General features: G+C 37.4%; 2 protein-coding genes across 2 annotated transcripts; both read left to right on the top strand.

Annotated features, from left to right (window-relative positions):
* Window positions 1–1,715: 1,715 nt before the first annotated feature.
* Window positions 1,716–10,703, top strand: LOC136244423 (uncharacterized). The gene is made up of 10 exons (XM_066036007.1): window positions 1,716–1,893; window positions 1,950–2,067; window positions 2,155–2,169; window positions 2,227–2,253; window positions 2,309–2,383; window positions 2,710–2,757; window positions 2,935–3,015; window positions 9,895–10,336; window positions 10,397–10,482; window positions 10,534–10,703. The coding sequence occupies exons 1-10, from the start codon at window positions 1,830–1,832 to the stop codon at window positions 10,601–10,603; spliced, it is 1,026 nt and encodes a 341-aa protein (XP_065892079.1). The 5' UTR covers window positions 1,716–1,829; the 3' UTR covers window positions 10,604–10,703.
* A 335-nt stretch (window positions 10,704–11,038) lies between these two features.
* LOC136244530 (kinetochore protein NDC80 homolog) lies at window positions 11,039–19,303 on the top strand. The gene is made up of 19 exons (XM_066036106.1): window positions 11,039–11,299; window positions 11,345–11,406; window positions 11,457–11,491; window positions 11,810–11,890; window positions 12,011–12,096; window positions 12,371–12,464; window positions 12,796–12,882; window positions 13,035–13,140; window positions 13,192–13,218; window positions 13,741–13,808; window positions 14,150–14,193; window positions 15,273–15,367; window positions 15,417–15,460; window positions 17,048–17,383; window positions 17,434–17,523; window positions 17,934–18,026; window positions 18,823–18,950; window positions 18,997–19,099; window positions 19,152–19,303. Exons 1-19 carry the CDS (start codon window positions 11,091–11,093, stop codon window positions 19,203–19,205), a joined length of 1,842 nt encoding a protein of 613 aa, XP_065892178.1. The 5' UTR covers window positions 11,039–11,090; the 3' UTR covers window positions 19,206–19,303.
* Window positions 19,304–22,971: the final 3,668 nt, after the last annotated feature.

The raw sequence follows: 22,971 nt of genomic DNA, 5'->3' as shown, positions 1-22,971 counted from the left end.
AAAGTAGTAAAACAAGAGGTGACCAGCTAGGGGTTGATTCAAGGAGCTTCTGAGGTTCCAGAAACTAGCCAAGTATATTCAAGCTGATTTTGTATTGATTTGCAAAGCCACAGCAAAGGTATCAAATTGAATTACTCTAATAGAGCAGTCAACTACCCTAATAGAACAGTCACGTTTTGTATTTACACATAAAATCATATCTCTAAGTGTTTAAGACCAGAAATTTCTTCCCGGGGGCATGTCCCCAGCAGGTTGGTATCCATGTCTGTTATGTGCTTCAAACTTAAATCTGTTGTTGGAAATGAGGAAACTCTTATACAAGGTTGCATATTAAAATTTTATTTTAATATCAAAACTCAATTTTTTTCTTTGCAAGGCTAGAGGCTATAAACATCGCAATGTACAGTCACCATTTTAGGCCATAATACTTAACTCACATCTAGGATGTGCCTTATGGGGTTCCAATGTCTGCCCTCTACGCCTTGCCTTTCCTTTTATCTCCATTGTGCAACAAAACTATGCATATCAAGGCATTAATATTATTTTCTATTTCTTGAGGAGTGCATTAAAATATGTAGATGCCACACAATCATTTGAAACACCATAACATGCTATTGTAGGGAAATTGATGAAATTTACAGATCATTTAAACTCATGTTTAGATCCATCACTTCTTGACCTTTATCTTGACTTTGATCCATCATTTCTTGACCTTTATCTCATGAAGTGTGGATTCTGTCAACTTTTCCTTCCATCAAAATTATCTGTCATACAGTATACTAAAGGTTCAAACACACCCCCTTAATGATCTAGTTGGACTTACCAACCATGTCTACTCTTAATGGTCTAATCACTCGAGTACAGTGACCGCACCCCTTTATGATCTAGCGGTACTTATATCAATCATTTACGGTGACCATTGATCCAACCTGGCACTCAAGTGACAAAATTGTATGTGTATTAATTGTATCACTATAGCTACTTGGCTGATACTGTCATCCCTGAACAAAAATAATGAATTTAAAAGTGAAGTAGCTAGCTGCATGCAAGCAATAAAAAGTAGAGATATGAACGATGCATGGAGCCAGTACAACATATATAGCTTGGTGGGAAAATCCTTGCTTTGGCATCAAATGATGTACATGTAATGGAATGTAGGGATTGTTCCTACTGAGAAACATGATGCTTATAAGGCCACTCCAAGTAAATTCTCCGTTTCCTGTCTACCACCAATGTTTTGTGGTAGCTATGGTGTTTGCTATTGTCTTGCTTTGTGTTCATATATGTTTACTTTGTTTTTGTTATTGTTGTTTTTGTATCACTCCTACAAGAAAGAATGGCATTGTGCCAATTGTTGTGAGTACAAAATAATAAATCGACTGAGGTTTAGAGTCAGCTCTGAATATTCCATTATTTTCCGGTGATTTTTGCATACTATACAGACTCACTAAAAATAGCGTTAGCTCACGTGTCAGTGTGCTATCAAGTCACATTTATATTGTTTTTGCAGCTTTTCTTTTCTCATTTGTGCCAAGCATAATAATGGCTTGAAAATCTGCCTATCTTATAATGAAATAATGGAAAATGGGAAATGGACCACCCGCCAGCATGCTGTGGTCTCTACAACAATACAATTTGTCTGAGCATATAAAAGCAGCTTTTCAGTGGGCGCTTATCTTGTGATGTGCGCGTATATATATCACGTGCGCATCAGCTGACGTATTAGTGTTAGTAAACAATCAAGAAAGAGGCGTACGTACGACTCACGTATAAATATAGGATTATATGGCTCCGATCAAGCCAAATGATAAGGACAATTGCTAGGCAATATGCTACATTCGTTAAGCATCACTCTGCTGCTACTTGCTGCTTGTACAGAAGGCGTTCTAGCTGGTAAGCCTGTTTGTTCAATAAGTGACCCGATTACATCACACGTGTCCTTGCTGCAGCCGAAGACATCGATGAGACAGTCGCAATCATCATCTTCTCCATCCTCATCGTTGTGTTCTTGGGATTGGCGGGACTGTTTGTCGTGTTAATAATAAGACTAAAGCGGCGAAGAGACCGGTACGTGATTAGGTGTGAAATAAAAACCTTGTCCATATTTGCATATTAATTTCCCTCACTAACACTGCTTTTCTTCTCTACATTTAGGGGTTCATTCAGCCGGTGAGTTCATTTAATAGGTGTAATTATTGTACATAAGTTTGGTGTGTGTTTCTTTAGTGATCAGTATGATGGTCCACAACCAAGGTATAACCTTTATTACTTTCATGCACATAATTAGCACTGTTTTATGATATTGCAGTAAGAAACAGAGGGATATTGTCCGCCTCAATTCTGATCATGGCCTGAAAGGCTTTCACCAGAGACATGAACCTGAGTAAGCCATACAAACGCAGTTATTGAATTGTATGAATACAATTGCATACTGCTGGCATAGCACATACTAGTAAAACAAGGGTGTGTCAGTAGTGTATAAGTGCTGCTGTGACTTCCTCATGTACTCTAGGAGTGGTTCAGTACCTCTTCCTCAGAATGTGTAAATGCTTTAAGTATATTTTTACTTATAACACACCTTTGTTGTGATAACACCTGATCCTCTGATGTCATTTAGTACACACTTGTCACTAGCTTTTGTGGGTAACATGTCAACTAGACTAAAGTAGTTTAGTGTTATCACATTTCTGAATATGTTTTGTTTTATAGATTGCCACCAGTTTATGAAGAAAAGCCCTCCAATGGGATTTCATCACAGTAAGTAATCTGTTGATACTGGCTAACATTTGGGCTATGTAAGCACTGTTGTGTCTCCCTTACCACTCAAAACACTAATACATTTTTGGTGATTTGTTATGTTACATGGTCCATCTTTGATGTACATTATCATGCTTTCCTGTTAGCCATTTGCTTGTGTGGTTTCTGTTTATTTAGTTTTGAAACTTTTACTGGAGTGATTGAGCATCAAGTGTCTACTGATCCTTTGCTGTCCTCTGCTACAACTACCAGCAGCACGTAAGGGAATTGTGAATGTTCTTGTCCCCTATCCTTTTTTTATTAATTGTTTATATTTCATTTTCTGCTCTTCGTATTGAGTCCTTAGCACTTCATAGGAATGCAATATAGCTTGGTTCTTATTCATTGAACACTCTATATGGATAAGAGGAAAATGTATAAATGTTCTGTAATCTAATCCCTACATGATGACTGCACGCACACAATACACTATTCCCCTATTGTTATGTTGATAAGGTGTGTGCACCTGCAAAGAATCCTTGTACAACATTGAAGTCATATTAATGTTGCCAGCTATCCAGTTTTGTTGAAATCAACAAAATTCATTTTTATATTGACTAAAAGGGATTCTGTATGTTTATCAGTGTACTGTTGGTCTATAGTATTGAAACAGGGTGTGCGTACTTTGGGTCAGCTTGTTGTCAAACAAATTCTCTATTGGTGATGTATGGCAGTAGTCAATAATAGTGATCTTACATCCCACCAGCATTATTCATTATTCCTTGGAATTTGATGAGTTTCTATTTTAGTTTTATTTATGAACTTTTTTGCTGATCGACTGTTACTTGTAGACACAGACGTTGCTTTGGCCTGACATGTACCATTTGGCATACTCTAGAAATACAATGCTAGCATTATTTGTCTGTCTTTCTGCCTTGTTTCTTTTCACTTCTAGTATATAGTGTTAAACCATATGTGTAGAATGTCAATGACACTTCATGAGCTGACAATCACATTGTCCTAAGAATGAAACTAGTCTGCATCATGCTTCGAAGTGAGGTTTGCAGAGTACTGTTATCTGTGTTTGAGAGTGTAACAGGCAGAGCAAAGCTTGAAGAATAATAGTGAAATGACACTTTTCGATAGTGATAATTATACAAACCTCTAGTAATGATCTTAATCTTGTATGGCCAGCACTATTGTTTTGCTTTGATGTGTGATCTTGACATGCTTTCATGAGGTACTTAATGAGCTAAATTTGCAAGAGTTAATGCATGAGTATTTCACTTGTATGGTATGGGTATGAAACTTTCAGTAGTTTTGGCTTCTTTCTTGTTGTGTTGATGTACTCAAAGTGTAGCTGTCCTTTGTCAATAGGATATTTTACATTTCTGCATCTTAGGAGATTCATTTAGTTTGAATCCATTGTGTGTAGTGTGCATGCGTGCATAGCCAAGTAGCTAGAGCATCAACCTGGTACTCGAAAGGTTCCAGGTTTGATATCCGTTTATGCCAATTTAGTGTTGTTGTTGTTTCCTTGAGCAATAATAAACTTTAACTCACATTGCTCCAGTCCACCCAGCTGTATATTGGGGACCTGGTGGCCTGGTGTCACCTGGGGAAACAGCCCACCCAGCTGTATCACCAATGGTTACCTGGTGCTTACTGGGGAAGTAAATGCCCAACTGGCTTAGCAGCGTATGGGGTTGTTGTGGAACTTTAGGTTCCATGATCACTCTCCGTGAGACCTGGACAGTCTTCCTGTGGGCTACTAACCCTGCCCCAGAAGGATTTGTCTATACCAGGCTCAAGCACCTGACAGGCATCACAGTGCTGGCAGCAATAGCTGTGTTTCGCATGGCTGCCGTACATAGGTTTTGCGTACGTACCAGTGTTTGTGAATCAAACAGTTATGTTTAAAATGTTCATTTTAGCCCTAATAGAGAACAAAAGTGGTTCCGTAAACCAGTGAACGTACTTGTCTGAGACACTTTCTTGTGGCTACATGATAGAGAAGGAGTAAACACCTGTAAAAAGTATTCCATCTATTTTATCTAGTCATGCAAGACTAGCTAACAGCCAATTCATGTAGCTAGCTGTACAAGCTTCCATTGAGCTACCTGTCTAATGTAATGGATGGTGACAAAACTAACCACACCTAACTGGATTGTGTACATTGTTTAATTGCAGGAATGTAAACACTTTTAATTCACACCCTTGCACCCTTGGCTTTTGAAGAAATTTTAAAAATATATTTGAGCTTTCCTCACCAGTGAGCATTCTGGCACCACTTGTAAATTGGTAAAACCAGTTTGTTCTATGACTGGAAATAGATGGTATGGACACTTGCTGATAGTCTGATCACCGAAAGTTAAAGCAGTTCGGGCATGCTCTGAGTAAGATGACCAGGAAGTGCAATATAACACTTAAAGCACCACTTATGCTCTTGTGTATGAAAATTACAGCACTCGGGGGATGTCTTGAGGCTAATACAGCACTTAGCTTTGCCTCGTGGTGTATTAGCCTCTCAACACACACCCTTATGTGTTTTACATGTACATTGGTGCTTTAACTAAAACATACAAAGTGGAAAGTTATAAAACCTGGAACAAAACAAGGAACTGCTGATATTCTCATATCATATGCATAGTAGTTAACATAATGGAATAAGGGAATTTGCTGTCTGTCTGCATGGCAAAGATTAAACTGTTGAATATTTGGTTGACTACAATGAAAAGCTGGTAGAAAGACTTATGCACATTTTAAACATGGTTTTCAAACATGAGGCCAACCTGGCTTTAATATTGTACTGACATGCAAATCTTATCGTGAAGTCAATTACAGCAGGTTTTATGACTTTCAATTGTTCTCAGTGTAAATCAAGATATGTCATTCTCAGTCGCTATACTCAACATAGCCTTGCCAAACACCATCAAACAAACCATGTTGTCATACCGGTCACTGCCTGTTTGCATACAAGTAGTATGGGATATATCAAGTCTTGTTTGTTTTGGTTTGTATCAAATTACCTTCTCATAATTGTATGACAGCCAAATTTATAAGAAGTGTATGAGTGGTTGATATATTATGTGTGTGTGGTAGTGGTAGTAGTGGTGGTGTGTGTGTCTGTGTGTGCATGTAGGAGAGTGTGGTGAATTTGGCTGATTCATGTGAACAAGATTCAAGCAAACAAAAATTGATATTAGCAAATACAACAAAAATCCATGCTAACAAAAATAAATTTGTCTAACTTTTTGCCTAAATCATATCAAAAAATTTACCACCTTCCTCCCACAACATCTTCCATAGTTACTTTAATTACTCCAGCAGTAACATAACGTGATGTGTGATAATGGTAGGCAATCGGACACTTGAGTACACTAATTACAACATACCAGTGATAGATTAAATACAAGTATAAGAAATACAAGTAATATAGTGGTGATGTTATCTACCGTTTGTATGGGGGGTCAACAGGTATCATGTACACAAAGAGAACAGTTATGTTAAGACGTCTACTTTATCACACTCTACAAGTATCGGTAACTGAGAGCACATCAACTTGTGCAGTGAGACATTGTACCATCTTTTAGATTTAAAGAAAATGTTTCAAGTCTAGCCCATGAATCCAGTCGTGGGCCAAAGCGGTCAGACAAGCCACAAACACACATTAGCTCATGTTGATCATCAGTAAGTACATTGTACAGTACGTTCCTGTAAGGAAAGCATGTCAGTTATTCTATTTAGTGAACTAACACAAGTACACTGTTTAAAGTTGCAGCTTACATCAAATTTTGTGGCTTGCGATAATGTACAATGGACATGTCTTTAAAGTGCGTGAACAATACATGTGCCACATGCAAATAAATGGTAGACAGACAGATGGATGAAGGCACGATGAGTCAACGAGAGCATAAGATGACAGAGAGAAAGAGCTCACCGCCTTTATGAAACACCTGAACAAAGAGAAGAGAACAAATTAGCTAGGCATGCTAATTTTTGGCTTAAGCAAGGAATGGATCAGCAGTGGGAGGTCTGATTAGAGATTATGCATATCCATAGAAGGTAACAACTGGCCATGGGAACCAGAAAGAGAAGGACATCAGAATAGAGGCTATGTACACCCACGAAAGAGAGCGCTTGACTTTCAACAATGTCATAGTAAGCATTCTACAAATGTGTACTGAAGCTAGGCATGCACTTAGACGATCTTGATTAATATTATCATCAATTTCAGAATTCTTTCATGTCCATAGAAGTAATAAAAAACATTGAAATATATAACACTGCACATAGTAATCTTGGATGATCTTGATGAATATCATCAATTTCAGAATCATTTCATGCCTGATATCCATTTGTATACCAATGAATTATCTCTATAGCTTCTCCAGCTTGCCCTACAATGCTGTTAGCATCTATCTAGTTATTAGTGCACGGCAGTGTAGTGTGTGTGCGCGTGCGTGCGTGTGTTTGTACGTGTGTGTGTGCTTGCATGCGTGTGTGTGGTTGCCACAAACAGGCGAACGTGTTGTGTAATGTTTTACCGGGGCACCTTTCCCAATTTCATGTGGTACAAAATACTCTCAAAAATACTCTTGTGGCTACATGATATAGAAGGAGTAAACACCTGTAAAAAGTATTCCATCTATTTTATCTAGTCATGCAAGACTAGCTAACAGCCAATTCATGTAGCTAGCTGTACAAGCTTCCATTGAGCTGCCTGTCTAATGTAATGGATGGTGACAAGACTAACCACACCTAACTGGATTGTGTACACTACAGGAATCTGAAGATTTTACTTTACACCCTTGGCTGCATGCCAGTGTGTTTCATGCCATATCGTACAGTACAATAGTAGCATCACCAAGCCCATAAATATCTTCAGAACAACCCTAAACCCTTCCAGCAAATTTCTATACGATTTTTATATACTGTAAACGACCAAAGTTTAGCATGACTAAAGTTTGGTAATTTAGTGAATCAAAGGAAATTTGCCAAACCTTATTTTGCTAAATAGCTATATTATTTAATATTGGCTACAGGCCCAACTTTTATCTGCCAACCTACTTCAGATGCTGATTTGTCAAACTTTCACTGTTTATAGTAACTGTCAATTTTCACTAGCTGACTACCAGACTGATGCCTCCAACTACGTTGGCTATGGATAAGGGTACAGGCTTGATTTCTTTCCAATGCTGCTTCGGCTCAAGATATCTGCACCTTTTACAGGCTGTAGGTCCGGGTGTCTTCAGTGCTTGTGCTGTAAAACTTTTATATATCTATCAGCTATCATCAAATCCCTTGCAGCATATTATAACCTGTTATATCATTCCCAGTTATACTTGTGAATATCATAACAGAATCATTGAGTGTTTGGTAGTACATGAATATCAAGAAATTCTTTTAAATCATCAATGTCAACAATATATATTTTATAGTTATAACATGGTTACGAGGGATATGACAAAAAATACACACACGAGCGCCTGCAGGGTGCTAGTGCATATATTTTTGTCATATCAGTAATCGTGTTGTAACTGTTATATTCTACACCCCAGTAGATGAAACAATTAGACAGCACTTTATAGTGAAACAGCACCTGTTGAAGATCAAAATCAGTAGAAATCCTAGACATTTTAGATTCTTTAGCAGTGTCACGCCCATTTACTCGTGACTCAGTGGACAAGAGTTAGTGAAGGAGACAAGAGTTCATTGAAAATTTTTCTCCTTGCTCACAGTGTTCAGGTGAATAGGTTGATTTAGGCACTTGTTATTAGAGACTTGTTTACCGTTAGATAAAGATTTTGAGGAATGTACCATATATGGTAAGCGTAGCCACAAAGCGATCAGTTATATACCACAGCATGGCGCTTTTGATCTCAACCACAGGTGTAGTATATATAACCTATAAACTTTTTGATGATAACCACAGGTGCCTCTAAAGTACTGTATAACAAGTTTTTCTTATGGACAAATTTATAACATCACACGAAACTTAGTATTACAATATGACTATTTGCATGGCTGTAAACAAAGTGTTGTATATTTTGAAGTGTTTATCCTATGGCTATGTAATCAACATCAGTTTATGATGTAATATGATGTAATATGGAATACACACCTTGATCCATAACTCGTTGCCAGTTGATCCCTTTTGATCCAACTAACACTTGGCCGATTCACCATGTAATGGCAAGTAAGGCCATATATAGCTCATGTGACCTAACCCCTAATTAAGATGGTGGATGAAGTGTGCAATGTAGCATTATGATAAAACCAGTTGCTGTTCTTCATCACTTCATAACAAGTAAGCCTCTGCTGTTACAGTGGCTATTTAGCCTTCTCCCAATGAATAAACTTTCTTTTGATATCTGGTTTTAGGTTAATGGGGTTTGTGCAGGCCAAGTTATGTGGCCTTGTAAGCCCATTGTATGTAAACACACATATCTCAAAAGTCCTGTCCCAGGAGGATTTGCCTGTGCTGATTCACTGGTGCACCCCCAGTGCTTGTGGGTGATGGTGCTAGTACGATAGCTGAAGACCTTGTGTGCGGGTTTGTGTGTATGTGTGGCAGTGATGGAAGAAGTAGTTGATGTAAGGGAGGGCTGACCAGAGTATAGAATCTCTAGCAGCTCACAATGTCTCAGAGTTCACCAGAACTAATTTATAGGTACAATTTGAAGCATTTCAACTAAAACACAATTCCCACCGTACGCAGATTACCCTTAGGAACACATTTTTACGTTGACTGCAATGTCTCAGAGTTCACCAGAACTAATTTATAGGTACAATTTGAAGCATTTCAACTAAAACACAATTCCCACCGTACGCAGACTACCCTTAAGAACACATTTTTTACGTTGACTGCTCTATTAGAGTATTTGAACGTTATATTAGGGATAATTTTGGCAAGACATCTTTCTGAGTGAGGGGTTGAGGGGGGCTTCAGACCCCTAGCCCCCAAGTTCCACCGCCTATGATGTGTGGTATAGTGTTCTATTCTTATCAGACTACATGTAGCAGAAATCTGTGCTAGTTAAATGATTGATGTCACTGTACATGTTTGTATACTTGGAGTAATCGTAGTAGTTGTATCCAGACAATATAATTTATCATGAAAAAATCCTTGTAACTGCATGTCTTAATATTTTATAGTGTATTTGTCAATCCGGGCTACTCGGCTGACCTGGATGATATATCAGAAGCTGCAACCACTACTACCACCGTTGCTATAGCTACCACCACTACTCAACAAGAAGAAACCAAGTCAGAAAAAGCACAGCCACAACTGGAAAGTTCTCCATCAAGTGACAGTAATGATGTGAACCCTACCAGTGATGTCACAAACAATGACACTCATCTTAATGAGAATACTGGTAATACATTGGAGAAAGAGCATCAGGATGACTCAGTAGAGCCTGAGAAAAACATTATAGTTACATTTTATTCAAAAAATGATGATCCCATGTCATCCCTTGTGGGTGATGACCCCACTGATAAAGGCGTAGTGTTTCAGAATCCTTCGGTTGCACAACCCATAGATAATTCACCATTGCCACCGCCAGCCACAAACAAGAAGAAAGAATTTTTGAATAAGGTTAGAGCATACATTTATTTGTTGGTATTTTAACCATGGATGTGTATTTCCTTAATAAAGCCTTTATTCAGAAAAGCAGAGAGGAGAGATTCAACAAAGCCATTATTAACCAGTCAAAGCAGTACTCCTAGCACAACAGATGAAAGGTGTGGACAACAATTTGTTTTGTAGATTATGTGACATCATTCTTATTACAGTCCCCCAGGTTCTACTTCAGCACTGCCTGAGACTTTTGATGAGAAGGAAGAACAAAACACTGATCTATAGCCCTAATTGTGTGATGTGTGGTTCACTTAAAATGAATTTCATGGTTTCTTTTTAATTGCAATGCATTGTTTATTATCAAAATGAGTCTATAGTTGCTCTATATCTGCTCAAGGAAATTTTCTATAATACTGCTTCCTCAGCAATTAATTTGTGCGTAGCTAGCCCTCACCCACGTTGTCCTTGGGTCTCATTTTGTATATTGTGTATGGGTGGGTCATTATACCCATAAAAAATTCCCCAATGATCACAGTATCAGAATCAATCATTGGCTTCATTTGATGGCTAGAAACAGTTGTCAATCTTTAAGAGGCTAAGACTTCAGTGGATTGAAAGCAAGGCATCAGCTCACCTCAGCTGCAGATCATGACTTTTAAATGTTGGCGTTTCAGCCCACAGAAAGTAGAATAGATGGATGTGACTTTTAAAGATCACGTGATCTGATATACAAAAATTTTTGACATACGGTTCAAAAAAAGGCGCGGTGAAAATGGCAACTCAAGCTCGTAGATCTACTGCTAGGAGAAGCATCTTATTGGGCGAGAAGATGGGTCCACCAAAGTTATTAGAAATGAAAAGAGAATCTGTGGCAGCGTTATCCTCTCGTCCGTCCATGGGTCTTCCAGCATTCGGAACACAGACCAAAAGAGGAAGTGTTTTGAGTACCAAAGGCTCCTTCCATCCAAATCATACAAGAGGGTAATGGATATATGTCCTAAACTGATGCACACCAATTCCGTCTAGGTCTAGTATATGTCCAGGAGGGACGCAGATAAGAAAGGACCCTCGTCCTCTAAACGAAAAGTGTAAGTATAAACCACAAACAATAAAACCAATATAATAGTAATATCTGCAGCATACCAGAGTCGTAATGGCAAACGCGTTCAACAAGTGAGTAATTTATATATAATGCACAAGCAATGTCACGCCACACCTACCCCAGAGGTCGAGGGTTTGCAAAACTATATGACAAATTCCCCACCCCTGGGACAAGTGCTCATATTACAAATCTCATATATTTACCTTGGAATCACTAATGCAAATGCCCCTATCCTAAAGATGAGTTCAAGTGACAAATTCCCACCCTGTGTCTGACCTTGTAACATGTTACACCATACATAGTACCTTTCCTATCTTTAATCTTACCTACTACATTCAGACGAATCTGTTTACAGATCATCAAAATTACATTATCTATCTCTATTTTAGAGTCTTGTGGAAAGAGGATATCCTAGGAATGTGTCCATAAATTCCTTTATGTCAAAACATGATTTTATACAATGTTTTAATGTAAGTTTGACAACCTACTGTAGTGCAACTTACTGTAGTGACTACTTCAGTGATTGGTAATGTTTGTATGCTTTAGGTTTGTCAGTTATTAATGTTATTCTCTGTGTTGCTGTGCTGTAGTTTCTAGCTGAACTGATCCATCCCAGTTTTGCTGTGCCTGGAAAGAAACTCGAAGAAGAAATGCCAGCCAAACTGAAGCTAATAGGGTAAATTAAAAAGTGTTGGGCTTGATTTTATCAATCATAGAACATTTTATGTCTCCACCATTCTCTCTTGCCAGTATATTTGATCAAGGCAGTAGCATGTTAGTACAGGCTGTACTTGCTAGCTACCTCATGTGATGCGGTGCTTCTGCAAATTTCGCAAAACCTTATTAATTTCTCTAATAGAGTATACACGTACACACTAACTGAACATGTACTGTGTGATAGTGTGTGTCTGTTACTGTTGCAGATTCTAATCAATATTTGTTATACATAGGTATCCATTCCCACCACCCAAAAGTTGTTTTAAGGCTGTTGGTACACCTCACACATTTCCACTGCTACTTGGAATTTTGACGTGGCTAGTTGATGTAAGTGATGTACAGTATTGTTGCCTGGTAGTGCTAATATCACAATAGTTATTCTGCAACTATCACAATAGTGAATGCTACCCCCTATATATATAGTGAAGTTAAGCAGGACGTCAACTCTTGGGCAAGGTAGTAGATAGTCAATTTCAAGCACTGGCTTTACACTCTTATGGTTTTGGGTGGCTCCATCACTGTGTGGTACATTTTTCTTAGAAGCTAGACAAAGTGCCTATATAGTTCTTTCTTGAAAACATCAGAGTAAGCATGTTCAGCAAATTTGAACATATGCCAATAGGTTGTTGTTTACACTGTATCGTTGTTCATTGTACAGAAGAGCTGTATGTGTGATGGTCCTATGAAATATCTTGCTGTGGATGCTGATGGATTTCCCATCAACCCGAAGGAATCAACTGATGTGGTAGGTGTTTGTTGTAGTGATGACAGAATGACTTGTCTAGTGAGCTTAGAACTGTTCCTCTATAGAAACTACATACCAGGTCCTCATATTCTTAGTCCTAAGTAGTTTAATAAGAACTACCAACAACCTTTACATTCTCAATATATTGTTAGGCATCGTTTGAGATGTACTGTCACATGTACAAGGCGTTTATCGGTGGTGGTGGGGAGTCCAGTCATGGGTTTAGAAAATGTGTGGACATGAACCTGAGAACAAGAGGTATGTACTGTATTGTAGAACTGATGTTATTATTGTATCTAACTTGTGTAGATGAGCTGTGCTCTAGACTGAGACAGAGTGAGTCATGTGTGTGTGTGTGTGTGTGTGTGTGTGTGTGTGTGTGTGTGTGTGTGTGTGTGTGTGTGTGTGTGTGTGTGTGTGTGTGTGTGTGTGTGTGTGTGTGTGTGTGTGTGTGTGTGTGTGTGTGTGTGTAGACTTTACTCACTCCTTTAATATAAGGTTTTCTGTAGCAGAATAACCTTTTGTCAAGTTTACTGTGATGTTTTTTAGTTTGTTTGTTTGTTTGTTAAAAGGTCTAAGAGAGCAGAATCGATCAACAATAATGTTGCCTCAACCTTTAATTAAGACTAGATATATTTTGCCTTGAAATTCTTGGTATACTCTGAACTACACATAATAAAGGTGAAATAATAGACAGTTAATAGGGAGGGTGTCATGCACCCAGCATACTACCTGTATAATTTATTCACACTTTGTCCGTTACTGCTTTGAAAACAATGAAATGTGCACATTTTGTCTTACTGTTTTCAGCTATTGTATAGTTGTGCAAGTGTCAATGAAATAGCTTTGTTTTGATAGAGAAGGAAGAAATGCTGGCAAGGATTACCGAACTAGAGAGGAAGAAGGCTATGTTGAGTGTTTCAACGGTGTGTGTGTGTTTGTGTTAGTAAATAGAAAAATAGAAAGAACATGTACTACATACTATATAAGTTCACATTTGAGGGACATCTTTTTTCTAAGTAAATTCAAACTGGGCTCTCTTTAATGCTCACCAATCCATGTTTTTAGGAACACGCTTATAAGAAGCATTTGACTACTCATTTGTGAACACTTGTTCTATTAGAATATATTGTCACTGTTTCCTAGAAATACAGTTTCAGCCAGATCTTATTTTCATGGGGGTGGGGGGGAAGTAAGCCTGGTCTGTAAGTACAAAATGATGGTACTGATACTTTGTGTGACAGTGTGTGTTCATACCTTTTCACAGAAAGATGAATTGGATAGAAAACTGCAAGAGACTGTTGACCACAAGTGAGTAGTACAGTGCTGTTGTGTACAATACAGTGACTCCTTTACAGTATCGTATAGCAGTGAAATTGGTAACATTAATAGTCTGACAGAATAGTCTCTTACTGTATAGCAGGTTTTTACCACGTCTATATTCTATCATGAACCTTAAGAGTGCGACACAAATTTCTGCGAACGCAGCCCTCTGCGCAAAAAAAAAATTTGCTGAAATTTTTATTTCAATTACTAGAAACGCATTGGAAGAGGAGAGGGAAGCATTGTTAAGCAGTTGTATAAATGGCTACCTTGTTTATAAAGACATTTTGCACTTTTGTCTTTGGCGAGGAACTTACTTGCATTTTAGAGAAGTGGGGATGTGCACTGTGGGATGAACCAACAGTTTACTATGCACCCTCTAGGATATGCAGTTTGTTTTCATTTCATGGTGGCACAATAAAGTGTAGAGTTACAGGACAAGAAGACACAAAACACATGAGATAAAATAAGTACGAATTAACACAGGTCCACTATGTTGACAAAAAGATCAGATACTATGTTGTGATACCATATCACTGGTATTGCACTGGAACCTGCTAATGTTGACACTTGAGGATGATATCTGCATAATCCAGAATAGTTAAGTATCACTTGGTGCATAAATTGAGTAGTACTGTTAGCACTGACAACAACCAAGTTCAGTAATTCTTGTGTATTGAACCAGATAAGTGTTAAACCCACAATCAATTCTCACATGCGAGTAACTGATTAGCAAACCTAGACAAGTTATTCAATTTTAGTGTGCATGCAAACATCATCAAGCTATAATTTTTGGAAAGGTCTGATCTATAAGGACCAACTTAATGATTCTATGGAGTACAGTCACCATTATATTGTGGTACCATTACATTGTCGTGTGATGCACATGGTTATATAGGTAATCACACATTTGAGTGTAGTTTTGGGAACCAACCCAGCAACAACCAAGGAATCATATTGAAAGTCAAGTGACATTTTACCTATTACATATACAATTATTCGAAAATGTGTGATTGCCTAGGTAGTGATTTCTAGCTTGTTAAATAAGCCACTATATCTTTGGTCAGGGTACAGATGATGAGACATGTTGAGGAACTACAAGGACAGATACACCAGGCTACATTACAATTGGACCAGTTACTTGCAGCATGTAGAGATCATGGTAAGACCTGCTGGTGACTTTTGTGTTAACTAGTATCAACGACTTGTAGAAAAGGCACTGGAAATGGTCCAAGATCAGCAAAAAATAATAGAGGTATGTAATGATTGCCTTTTGTTATTCCATCATGAGTTATGAAAATGCAACATAACACGCACATGGACAAGTGCAAGGTGTCTAGTCTCTTGTTGAAGTATCAAAAAGAGTTTGGTTTTTGGGATGCATACCACTTCATATTAGGCCACTTCATATTATGCCCAAGCTAGGTATACTGCAATAATTTCCCACTGCTAATATTCATATTTCATTATTGTATACTTATACAGGTATACTACTGCACCATTACTAATGTTCATATTTTCATTATTGTGTTGAGCACTGTGAATTTGCCAATACATTAGCTAATGTGGGCTATTATATCCCAGCAATGAATATTTGCAACACTTGGCCAAATTGGCATCGATATGCTACGCAATTGTTCATGTGAAATTAGTTACCAATGTATTACAACTGTAGCTAATCATCAAGATGATAACATGGTTCCTTACAGTTCTTAATAATAGCTTTCTTCTTCTGTGTTACAAATGAGCACTTTTATCTACACACATTATACCACTAAACAAGTAGTCCCTTTATTATCTGGCCATCAATTATCCAAATGTTCTGTGGAAATGAGTGTACTACTATACCGATGCTCATAGTATCATGGGGCGAGCCTGAGGTATAGAACAGTCCGCAAACTTCATGAATGGGCTTTATCCCACCAGAGAGAGGAAGGGGAGTCTATTATCTATGATCACGTGCCAGATGGAGTCGATTTTTAGTATACAGTTATTTTTTTATCAGTGGTAACTACCTTCTCAGCAAAGATAGCTAGCTATATAGAAATTTTGTTTTCTGTATTTTATTTTGCCAATATAATTTGTTTCTTCATTCAATTATACCTGTATAGTAGCATTGACTGAAACACTGGTAGCTCTTCATTTGTGTTAGAATCACTGTCTAAGTTTATTTCCTCTTCAGTGTTTGAAATTGCTGAAGTCAGCATCTTTGAATTTGCTGAGAACTTCAGTATCTTCTTGGCATTCAATGTCTGGATCATGGGACAATCCATAAACATGCAAGAAGTCCTTTTGCTGGTATTCAACACAAACAAAATCTGCATCCATACTTAAAGTACTTCAAACATGAAGAACCAACACTACAGAGATTCAACACAACTGAGACAGTATGACTAGGAAATAAAAACATTGTCTAAACATCTTTAAATCATTGGCTAAACGTGTATGTGCTTTCTGTGTTCTTTATGTAAATTTTCATTACATGATGGTTGAATGGACTGCTGCCAGTGTGGGGCTTGCTCAGGCTAAGTATTTTGACAAAGGTGTATGTTCTATTAGAGTATTTCAATGGAGTTCTGTATATAAATGAATGGGTTTCTATTATCCAAACTTTTTGATTATCTGAACTCACCCAGGTCCCAATGAGTTCAGATAATGGAGAGAACACTATTTGGTTTGTGTCTGATATGTAAACATGATGCCATTTGAAGGGCTGCACAAGCTAAATGGAGTGAAGTACTCTAATAGAACAGTCACTCATGTTTGGGGCTTTTTTTTTTCAAGCCTAAACATTGTAGAAATTAGTTGACACTCACTCATTGTTGTATTTTAATTGGTACAGGCTAAGATACAGGAGCAGCCAATCAGTGCTGAAGAGGCCCACAAGTTGAAGGAACAAGAATTCCAATTACAATATGCCATCGCTCATAATGAACAAGAGACTAAGAGGAGCTATCAATGTGTGGCTGAGTTCCAGATGTGCTACAATCGCTCAATACAACAGATCGACAAGGCTAGACAACAAATAAATGACAAGCTACGGAAAGTGACTAGTCTTATGGCATCATGGTCCACCACAATGAGTTACCCTAACCTTTCGTTGATTGATTATGATTCAAACAAGAGGTCATCATATGAAGTCATCAAGAATCTAATGGATCAAGCCAAGAGCATCAAGGTACAGTTACAATTTCATGTGCTCTGTGTTAAATGTATGTTCTGTTATAGGGAGAAGTTGACAAGCTATATGAGAGAGTGTCTCAAAGAATTAATTTCATGGAAAATGAGATAATTACTGGGGAGGAAACTGAGAGTATGGTATGTATACATGTTGTTTGAGTCATGGAAAGCGACTTTGGGTGATAATTTCATGTAATCAGGAGCAGTTCTAGAAAAGTTGGTTTCCATCTCGTAAGTAGAAGAACACCATACAAGGTCATAACCATGGTCAATCCTTAAGTGGAAGATCCAGGACCAAGATCAAACTCCAGACATTAGAATCAACAGTTGGTCAACTGTAACAGGCTATTCACTGATTCTTGTCAAGCTATAATTGCCATTCGAGCTTGCCACATCACCCAGAAAAAGCGGCTCTTAAAAACCAGCCTTGAGTAACTTTCTCTTTTTGTATCATTCAAAAAATGCTTGTGATGCATTGTTAAATAGAATAAACATTTTAAAAGCCATTTGAAATTTCTTTATATATTCTCTCTCTACACTACATATAGCTGTCCAGTGAATTGTACAGTCACAAGATACAAAATGAGGAGTTACAACTAGAAGTAAATAGGAAGGCAAAAGAACTTCAGATGAAAGAAGAAGTGAGCTATATACTCATGTAGATGATCATACAGTATATTAGGGATCGTGGAGGTTTGCCTTTTTGCCCAGCAAATGTTTACCAGAAGCCAGCCTCAACCCAAAAGTGCCTTCAATATGACCCAATTTACATTTCCAATGGGTTGCTACAAATTATGAAATGCCTGGCACCATCCTTTCTTTTGATGTGGTATACGTAGGTTCACCAGTCACAATTATGTTACAAAACTAAACAAACAAGTACAAAAGATTAGGGTTAATGTTAGGGCTGAGCGATACTGCCATTTTAGTATCACGATCGATACTAAAGCCACTATTCACGATACTGAATAGTTCACGATACTTATAAATAAGTCAATCATAGCTGGTGCCTCACAGTGTATTGCTCAGCATTCCTGCAGGAAGTCCTTATAGGTGATAGCAAACTAGCCACTATCATCCTTGTTTACAGTAACAGTTATTGTAACACATGCTTTGAGGTTGTTATGGTGTTCACACCTCTCTGCAGGGGAAACCAGATGGGTGGACTTTATCATTTACAAGGATTCTTAGCCAAGTACAGCATAACAAATGGATTTTTAATGACAGTAATGTACAGGCATGGTATCACGATAGTTAATAACAAAATATCGCGATATCGATACTTTCAAAATATCACGATATATCGCTAAAACGGTAGTATCGCTCAGCCCTAGTTAATGTCCACTAGCATGTCTGCAAAGTGTAGACGACCTCCCTTGTTCTGTTACTTTTTATTTCTATGATTCTAGTATTTTAACCATGATGTGTCTCTCCTAGTCTCTAAATGAAGGGATGAGAATTGAAGCAAACAGAAAGCAACAATTAACTGAATCACTGGATGCAACACAGAAGAATATTCAAGATGGCAAGAGGAAGATGCAAGACATCAAGGCAAAGATACAAGAGTGAGTATGATCTATACTAGATGTAGTTATAACTCCATACTGTTAGTGCTGAGAAGGAGCTAGGGGCCATTAACAAGATGTACATGGAGAAGACAGCTAGCTTCAATGAACTACTAGATGCATGTATCACCTACATTGGTGCATCACGGGTATGATTTGACTATATGACTTAGTGTGTTGACTATCCTTCACTTTCCACAGGAATATGTAAACAAATCGAGGAGTAATATTGCTACTGCTATCAAGCAACTCTAAACCACTTGATGTTTGTAATCAGTTTAACTAGTGTTATTATATGTTACTGTAAATTATGTGCAGGCCACACACTAATTAAATTACAAAAATTAAACCAATATCAACTTAAGGATGGAGATAATAAAACAATCATAAAAATTACCTATTTACTTCAAATTAAAACCAAGTTGTTTTGTTCAACAAAATCATTAGTTTGGTATCATGTCAATTAATGCCTCAGGGAGGAACAATCAAATTTCTGGGCAAAGATGGCCATTAAAGGTCACACATCTGCAATGCCACTATTTAAAAAATACATGTCATGAGGAATCGTGCTTTTATGAAAGTGCATGATTTGGGGGCTACGCTGCTGTATTATAAATATATTAAGGAGGAATATTTTTGCTGGTTTCAAGGTTTAAAAAAATTTATCTTTGAAATATTTAATACATTTTGGGATGGTTTGTAAATCCGCAAAAAAAATTCTAAATTAAGTAACATTGCTCAACCTCAAAAAAATTTTCCCCAGGTTATATTATGGTATAATTTTAATCAGCCAGTTCATGTCCTGTATTTGAGCATGAAAAATCATTGTAATTTGTAATGGATCTAATATTGTAGCTCAGAAGTCATAGCATCTACATTTTGCTTTTTTTCTCATTAAGATTGTATCTTCTGCTTGTCATATTAGAATAATGTATATAACATATTACCATATCAAACCCACAATCAATTACTACCACCAGGAATAGAAACCGTGCATGCATTTATATAAATAAGCCTCAATGTTCATTATCAAAAGGGATATATTTTTATGGGTAATGACCCACCCATTAATTTAAAACAAGCTGGCAAAGCTTCTAGAGACACAAGAATGTGGACACTGGCTCCCACAAATTACCAAAGATGAATCAAGCAGATTTAAAAAATGAAAGTGGCAGGTTCAAAATTCTCTGAGTTTACCTGCCCTTGAGGTATAAATTATCTCAAAATTCATAAATTATCATAACACACCAATTAACTTCAAAAATCTGCATGAAAGTATTATGGTGTAAAATGTTAGCTCTTGTATGACTTATAAAGTTTTCATGAAGGCTTTATAGATCTTAAAACTTGTACCATTTCAAGTATATCATCATGAATAAAGGAGACCAATGCAATACTGATCCCTAAGGAAACAGGAAATGTAACAAGATTTCTGTCCATTATACCAAGTCAAAAGCTTTTTGAAAGTCTATAAGTATATTATGACGTTGATAGAATGACCTTTGAAATAAATTCACTCCAATTCAAACCATAATGCAACATTTTTGCTGTGCCCTGCAGTGCTATAAAATAATGATTTGAAGTGGCTCACAATTATTGTGTCTCAGAAAGCAATGTAAAATTTTCCTGTGAGGGCATGCCCCCAGACCCCCAAGATAAAGCATGCTTCTGACGCTGAGTGTTCTCACACTGCACTATATATTGTATAAACCAGTTGCCACATTTTTAGCCCCCACTATATACCCCTAGCTTAGTACCCCCTCTTGGGAAATTGTATAGATCCATCCCTGTACTTGCCTTTTGTATATCCTTTTTGAGGTTGCGTGTGAAGTTTCTGAGTTAATTATTCACCAATTTAAAATTAGATGGAATCAAAGATACTTTTCTACAGCTTGTTTTTCTATTTAAAGAGGTATAACACTTCAGATTATAGTCTACAAACTTTTCTTTTCTCTTTGACTGTATAAGTGGGAACTCATTTCTCAATGCAATGCATGCATGCATGGCGTCTTGAAAAATGTACTTGAATAATGGCCAGACATCAGAGTATTATATCACAATACACCCAGTCCACATTAGCTACTAAGAATCTCTTTTATAAGCTCAATACTAGTTGCCCTGGTCAAATTGTATTCAGATGTGGTCACAGTTCCCCAGAGGTAACAAATTGTTGATATATTCTGACTGGGGATTTCCTCTTGTCTTTGTCTAAGCCTCATGGGTTTCATAATTGGAACAAAAAGTAGGTTACTTAGCTATATTTACATCCAGAAATGAGTTCAATTATAAGTGAAGCAGCCAAGAGATTTCTTTGTATAAGTATGCTGCTGAAGTGTGTTGATACAGAAAATTAATGCCTTGATATGGTTTCATTGGATGAAGAAGACAAGCAGCCTGATTGAAGATAAAAGAAAAGACAAGGCGCAGAGGGCCTACATTCGTCAGTACCCCAAAAGGCACATTCCACTGGTGAGTTTGTTATTGTGGCGTAAAATGGTGGCCATGTGCTGCTTCATTTAGGCTCTAGCCTTGCAACTGTGGTCAGTCAGGCAGTGAGACTAAAATTCCTGTTCAACGTCACTTCAGCCTGAGAGGTGCCTTTTGGCATACTGCAGTACGTGCAATTTCTTCATGGACTTACCAGTGTCCTCCTTTGTGTCCCATTCATCTTTGCTGACAGCGAAAAGTGTCGATTTGGCGGTAGTATGTGATGGCTTCCCTTCCTAACAGAAATTGTCCATATTTTTCATAGTGGCTATTTTGATTGCAGAGGTGCTTTTCAAACAGTTTTTTGATTCGTACTGCTGTGTAATAGGTTGAACATAGCTGACAATGAAGCATAACGAATACTTCACTTTCAAACGATATTGATATAGCTGGGGCGCACAGCACCATTTCAGATGTGGTATGCGTGGGTTCACCAGTCATAGTACAAACAAATACACAAAAAAATAGGAATTTTCAACTAGAGTAGAGACCATAGCACATTGATAAAAAGTACTGAAAGAGAAATGCATAGTAGGGATATAACACTTCTTATTGTTTTACTGTGATTTAATATCGTGCACTACTCCAGCTGTTTCAGTACTTTTTATCAATGTGCTATGGTCCCTACTCTAGTGAAAATTCCAAAAATTTTAACTAGTATTATTCCGTAAAGGTGATTTTCGTTGTGTAAGATGTCTTTAGGATGATTTTCAAAGGTGGAATTTTGGGGGCATGCGAAATTTTCAGGTATATATATAGTTAAAGTCCCCACAAATTTCAATGCTATATATAGAGTAAATCATATGTTATATGTTATTGTTGCCTGCCAGTGAGGGACTGCGGTTAATGCACCCAACTATAGTAATGAGTCAGCTCCACGCAGCTAGATACTACCCATCCTTGTGATGAGTTTTAAAAAATGCTTATGAAGCTTGTGATCTATACTCAATGCATGTATGGTTGGTGAGAGTAGCAAAATAATTTTAAATGTATTTTCATGAAGTACAAAAATGCAAAATTAGAAAGGTTCGTCTTGAAAATTTCTGGCTATACAGTAGCTAATTATAATAGTGCATGTACTTTTGAAGCAGCATGATGAGATAATAGAGTACATGCGCAGTAAAAATACATTGATGAGGTCACCAGCTATATAAACACAGTCAATAATATAATGTGACTGGCTGTAGCCGATTTTGTGGAGTAAACGATCATTCAATTAATTGTCACTATCTAAAGACTGGTAGTGCAGACCTTATAACTATTTATTTCAATAGCATACATTGAAGATGATGGTGAAAGTATAACTATATATAGCTATATCTAAGTATAACACTTACGGAGTATATAAAATTTATGCTAAACTACAGCATGTCATTGTTGAAAGAAGTGCTGATGCAGCTTACAACATGCATTCTCATGCACACCCCCGCTAGTTTATTCAGCCTTGCTTGTTTACAAACCCCAGCTGCAGCTAGACCACTAACAAGGCCTCAATTATGATGTCATGCTCATATGCTGCTTAGCAACCATGCAT

The sequence above is a fragment of the Dysidea avara genome, chromosome 14 (assembly GCF_963678975.1).
Source record: "Dysidea avara chromosome 14, odDysAvar1.4, whole genome shotgun sequence".
Lineage (NCBI taxonomy): Eukaryota > Metazoa > Porifera > Demospongiae > Dictyoceratida > Dysideidae > Dysidea > Dysidea avara.
This window is presented reverse-complemented; position numbering and strand designations above follow the sequence as displayed.